The sequence below is a fragment of the Vanellus vanellus genome, assembly GCF_965231255.1.
Source record: "Vanellus vanellus genome assembly, chromosome: 1".
Taxonomy (NCBI): Eukaryota; Metazoa; Chordata; class Aves; order Charadriiformes; family Charadriidae; genus Vanellus; species Vanellus vanellus.
In genome coordinates this window covers 86253148-86259455 of record NC_138905.1, presented here as the reverse complement: position 1 = coordinate 86259455, position 6308 = coordinate 86253148, and the positions used below count along the sequence as shown (strand labels likewise).

The following is a 6308-nucleotide window of genomic DNA, read 5'->3' as shown; positions in this document are numbered from 1 at the left end:
TTGGGTTTCCCCCTTGCTCCATCTCTGACATCTGCACCGAGAGCCTGGGAAGTGCTGCCAGGTCAGGTGGTTGTGTGCATGTGTGTGTGGGTCTTGTGGGACTGTCAATGTGACACCAGCCACGAATCAAAGGTCTCAGAACCCTCATCATAACCTGGAGCCAGGGCTTGAGCCAGGGCTTGGGTTTGCCCAACAAGGTACTGAGCAGCTCAGCAGCAGGTCTACCTCCTGTCTACTCCCATGTGGTGGAGATTGGTTGGGATTTGTTCTCCCAATGCAGTGAACAGCTCTCTTCTACAGGACATCTGCCTTCACAGGATTATTTTGACAGGACAATTTGACCTGAGCCCGAAGAAGCAAGAGGGAGGAGGTTTCTTGGGGGTCTGGATCAGACCCCTGGTCAGGTGTGACTGAGGAACCTGCTGAACAGGGAGAATTCAGAGGTGACATATTTTAGCCCTGATGCCATGCGTGGCTTTCTCCCCCCCAACCCGCTTCCTCCACCCCTCCCCGCTCTGTCCCCACCCCACCAATCAGCCTCTTTAACATGACAAAGAGCCTCGAGGAGTGAACGATGGTGAATATTGCAGTTCCAAGCAGGGTATAGCCAGCTATAAAGGTACCTGCCTCTCTACACTTCGGGGCTACCTCAGCTTGCTGGTGAGACCTGCCCCCCCCAAGTGAAGGTGGCATCTACTAGAAGGTGGGGGAACCACCCCTTCATCTGCCCCCCATGTGTGCACACTTGGCTCTGCCCCCCTACCAGGCTTACCCCAGCGGGACTGGCATGGGGTATGTGGAGTTTTACTGGAATTCGGCGGGGGAGGTAGGACATGCCCCTGCTTCGGCTGGGCCAGCCGGAGCCACCAGTGCCGGTCAGTCTCCAGAGGCAGGAGGGAAGAGACAGACAGCAGGTAAGGTGTTTCAGCCAAGTCTGAGAGGTGATCCCCAGGATATCTGTGGTCCCAAGTCCCCACTCCTTTAACGACCTTGAGCAAATTTTTCTCTCTCTCTGTCTTGGTTTCCTAATGTGTGAGCTGGGCAAAGCGGGCTGTGGTAGGCAAGGAGGATGGGTGACCTTGGGCAGTCACACCACCTTTCCATGCTACTTTTCTTTGGTGACTGTGAACTGGTTTCCTAAACCTCAACAGAGCCTGTGAGAGTCCAGGCACTGGCAGGTCTGTGCTTCAGGCTGAAGGGTCAGCGTGACAGCATGGTCTTACGGAAATTCATGGTTCTCTGGGCAGGAATGCCTGGGCCTTCTTTTAGTCAAATGCTGTCATGTGTGCTATGGAGAGGAACAAATCCTGAAGGTAATTTTGCTCGTGGCACTCCTTATTTCCTTACAAACTCCTTGCACCCTTCGTGTGCTCATTAAACTTGAGACAAGGCACGCTCTGAATCGCTGTGCTGGGAAATCTGCTCCCTTTAAATCCAGTGTTGTTATTCTCTGTTTCTTTTAGTTTGCCATTTTCCTATCCCTATTTCCCTCTCCTTTCCATGCTCTTGATGCCTTTCCACCTTTGCAAAAAAGTCCCAGGCCCCACCACGGTGTAATTTTCTGTTCCTGCCATTCCTCTCTCACTTCAGTGAGTGGCAATAGCATAGCTGATGAAAGCAGGTTTTTGCCCAGCCCTGTTTTATGGTCAGCAGGGTAACTAACACTTTTGTAAGGTTAACGGGTGGGACAAGAGTGAGCTTTTGGAGTGCCAGTCTCAAGCTGTCAGATGCTATAGAGAGCTACAGGCTTGGGCAGAGTGACTGGTGGCTACTTGGCACATGGCTACTCGCCACGCAGTTTGGAGAAAGGCATAGGTTCTTTGCATGCTGCCTGCTCCACAAAGGCAGCAGGCAGATTGACTCATTCGTGGCCCCAGTGGGCCTGGTATATAGGCTTAAAGCCCGTCTTCAGACACTCTCCTCTGCTGCCTCTCTCTGCAGAGGAACCCTAGTTGTGGAAGCAAAGGCCTACAGGTGTCAAGGGCTTCTGGGAGTGGGTCTGTCATAGGTTGCCATGTTTATGTCTGTTGCATTGCTGTTTGTGTTTCTTCCTTCCTCTTCCCTTCACTCTCTTCTCAGGGGAGAGGGAGCACCTTTGTCTTGAGCTTGAGCTGCAAGTGGTAGATTACATGGGGATTTGGGATGACAGGATGCACAGGAATGTGCGGGAGCTTTAGCTCTACTGTGTCTTGCTGTGGTTCCTGTCTAACAGAAGACTTTCCTGTTTTCCAAGCCCACATTCTCCGCATGCTCATTTCCTACCTATAAGGTTTTCACCATGCAGCCTGCAGGAGCAAAGCATCCTGTGGTCCCACACAAAATTTTAACTTCCGGTGCATCCCATTCACAGATGTTCAGATTCCTCTCAGGCTCTGCAGTCTACCCCCATGCACATAACACCTCAGGCCCTTGCATCTCTTCTGTTGACAGCCCTTTTCTCCTTGTAGGCACAATCCCTTTGTAATCCTGCTCCCCAGCACCAGAAACCTGCTTCTTCACACAGCCCGTGCTCTGGGTGGTTATCATCTCCTAGGGATAGGAAATAGCCAAGAGCAGGTCTATAAGAGCAGACAACCCCAGAGTGGCAGGCACCACAGAGACAGGTGTGCCTCTGTCAGGAGGGTAACAAGGGAAAAGATACCACAGACATGGCCACCTTTCTGAGGCCCAGCAACACCTCCAGGCTTTTGAGTGATTGCTTAGTAGCCCTCTTAGCTTAGGATAGAAGAAGGAAGGGTTTTGGTATGGTGGACAGGGAGTCCATTCCTCAGGTGGGCATCAGTACTTTGTGTTGCACCTACATTTGTGAGGTTGAGGAGGGTGTCTCAGCGGGCTTCAGAGTCACAGGTCTCAGAGTGACTAGGAAGGAGATTGGGAGCTATTAGTTGGGCTCAGTAGTCAGAAGGTATGTACTGAAAATGGCACTGCCCCATTCACTGCACCCCCTCTCTCCTGAAATGTAGGAGATGAGGGGGGATGGACCATGAAGAAGGGTTTGCAGAGGGGTCGCTAGAGGAAGGAGGGATGGACAGATTTATCATTGCAGTTATGGGGAAGAGAGGAGACTGGCCTGAGAAGGTCTCAGCCTCTCACAGACCCCAGCAACCAGGCACCTGACAGAAAGGTTCTGGGGTAATCTCTCCTGTTAGCATTTTCCTATTCAGGCAGCCTGAATGACTTTGCATCTTGGCAGCTTTTGTCTGGACTAGCAGCCCAGATTGTTTCGGAAGTTTTTCCTTTAGATCTTTATCTCAACTTTGTCTTCAACAGACACTCCTTAAGACATGTACCAGAACAAATGAGAAGGGGCTTGGACACCTTTCTCTGCACTCTTGAATTTTGTCCCCCATGTCCCTGGTACAAGATTACTGGCTCTTCTCAACTGTGCCACACATCCACCTTTCCTCTCTCCCTCCCCACTTGCATGCCAAATTTTTCTCCATTCTTCTCTCACCGGAAGCCCCCCTCAGCCAAATATGTCCCTCCATTTATACACACGTTTCCAGCAGTGGGATGGTCTGTACTGGGAGCCACAGGCAAACAGGAGTGAGCCAAGGCCTGACTGATGCTCTCCACCTGCCACCCCATCATTGTAAGCACTGACTGCTCTGCCCTACTGTACGCCCTGGTCGGAGGTTGCTTTGCCACTGTCTGTCAGGTGCCTTGGGACTGCTGGGCAGGCAGTTTGGGGGAGCCCAATCACCAACACAAAGCTCTGTTTGCAGTCATGACCAGCCACCTTTACACCGCATTCAGACCAAAATATTACTGGGGCCTCTTGGAGAAGGGTGGCAACACTTAGAGCCAATGTGCACCATTCTCCCCTCCCTGTCCTGACTTCTCCATCTGGCAAAAGTGAGCCTGGGCATCCTGGAGGGCTAAGATGGGAAACAGCTGGCTGTCAGTGGGCTTGTCTGTGCTCACAGATCCATGAAGGAAGGAGGGTGACACAGGCCTTTGCTTCAAGAAAGCCCCTGTCTGGTAGGCAAGGAGCTCTACAGCAGGCAGGGAGCATGCTCACAGCAATACAGCTGTGCGTTACGTCTTGTATACTTTTACCCATTGTCTTTTTATTTCTAGAAGTATCTCCAGCTTCGTCCAGTTCTGGGAATTTCGGCCAATTCACACCAGATTCAGCCACCAGTCCACATTCGGCATCCTCATCTCCACATCCTACGGCTAAATCTCAGAAGGGCAGAGAAGATGGCATGGAGGGGGTTAAGAAGGCCAAGAGCCGCACGGCTTTCTCCAAGGAGCAGCTGCAAACCCTGCACCAGCGGTTCCAGAGTCAGAAGTACCTCAGCCCCCAGCAGATCCGAGAGCTGGCTGCTGCCCTGGGGCTCACCTACAAGCAGGTGAACACAGAGACTTTGACCCATGGTATATCTGTCACACAGCGGCTGAATGGTCACATAAGGCAGTGACAGGATGGAAAAATGAGTGCCCAGCAGAGAATAGAGGCAAAGGTGCCAGCTAACAGTTACTCCCCTGCCTATTCATTGGCCAGAGATCAGAAGCACTTCTGAAGGACAGGAGAGTCAGTGTCACCTCATTGGGGCCTCTTCAGTAAGGGGTCAGTTAAGGGTACCGTTGCCAACAGTTGTAGTAGAATTGCAAACACAGTGATGAATAAGTTGTTTGCCACAAACAGCCTCTATCCTGGGCTTGACAGCACTTCACAGTCTTTTTCCACGCGCTGGTGAACTTCACAGGAACCCTGGCATGCATCGGTTCTCTGAATCCCAGGGCTGTAACGTGCTGAAATCTATTGCTAACGTTTCCCAGGGCTGGTCTTGTCGAATGGCCTGTATGCCCCGGGATGCCCTGGGACTAAAAAAGTTATGTGTGCACTGTAGGTGCAGACATATACACGCACACACTGAACTGGTTCTGTCAGGAAGGAGGGTGGGACAATCTGCTCTTTCCTTGAATCCACATCCCTGCAAAGGCTGCTCTCACAGTGCAGACACAGCCCTGGGGGGAAACGGCTCTGGAATTCACCCCAGCAAGGAGCCTTGAATTTGTGAACTGATGGTTACAAGGAGCAAGCCTCTCTCTTCTCCGCTCACAAGCGTGCAGAAACAGTGTCTTAGAAGTCGGCCTGTAGCGCGGGGGACCTGTAGAGACCTGGGTGGGTCTCATTTGCACCAGTCGCTCATCTCCATGATTGAAATGAGTCGATTTGCCACAGCTATAACCGTCCTGTGGACATGATGCCGCTCCCTCCCCCCACCATGCAGATGCACTAGCCACCTGCTGAGGCTGCTAGACAGACATCTCCCCTTGGCAGCAACCCCAGGGAGCTCTTAAAGGGCTTTATCTGCTGCTGCCCATACATCTATGCCATCTGGCCACTTTTTGTTGCTTGTGAATCTGATAACGTTTTGTCTTCCCTCTCCTTTGCCGATGTTTTCTCTGCTCTCCCTTCCCCACCCAGGTGAAGACTTGGTTCCAGAACCGGAGGATGAAGCTGAAAAGGTGCCAGAAACATAGCCTGTGGACTGAACGGGCTCAGTGCCTCATGCAAGTAAGAACATAGCACATGGCTCAGCATGGCCCTTCTATCCAGGCAGATAAGTCCTGGGATATATTTCCTCCATGGGGTCAACTTAGGTGCACAAGTATGAGCGTACCGTGCCTTCTGGTTTGTTCAGCACTGAGACACAGACTTGGCACAACCCTCCATGTTCTGTAGGTAGTCTAGCAGTGGGCTGACTATGCCACTGAAATGCTTCCAGAGAAAAGCTGTTTCCCTCATATATATACACAACTGTGTATCCACCCCTGAGCTACGGAGATGGATGTAGTTCTTCTTGCCCTCCCATGCCATTGCTGGTGATCGAGAGACAACATGAAATGTGAAGGGACAGGGCCCCAGTACGTGTCAGGCCTGTGGACGCCAGTGGAGAAGCTATGTGTTCTGACTCACTGTCTTTCCCTTTCAGAGTGGCTTCCAGCCAAGTACATACCTGGACGTGCACCCCAAATTCCACCAGGGCTACCCGATCACCGCAGCCAGCAACATCCAAACCGTGCCTGCCCCCCGTCAGCACTACGGAGCAGGGCAGAACGCTTACACAATTGTGACCAGTGAGGATGGAGGAGTCTTTGGCAAAGGCGGGGGCACCTGCAGTGTCCAGCAGACAGTGGGCTTCATTGCCCAGCACAAAGTAGACTTTTACCACAGCTGTCCTGGCAGTGCGGAATATCCGGGCACAAAGACAGGTGACAGCTGTAACTTTCACCACTCAGCCACCATGGGGGCTCCTTTCCCAACCACTGCTGGCCACCATCTCTATCATTCCTAA

The 6308-nt window shown here is 52.1% G+C and overlaps 1 protein-coding gene across 1 annotated transcript; it reads left to right on the top strand.

The window, feature by feature from the left end:
* Positions 1-733: 733 nt before the first annotated feature.
* On the top strand, positions 734-6308 carry LOC309679674 (homeobox protein NANOG-like; the record flags this gene model as incomplete). Its single annotated transcript, XM_082493049.1, has 4 exons — positions 734-914; positions 4081-4355; positions 5438-5527; positions 5946-6308. The coding sequence occupies 4 exons, from the start codon at positions 734-736 to the stop codon at positions 6306-6308; spliced, it is 909 nt and encodes a 302-aa protein (XP_082349175.1).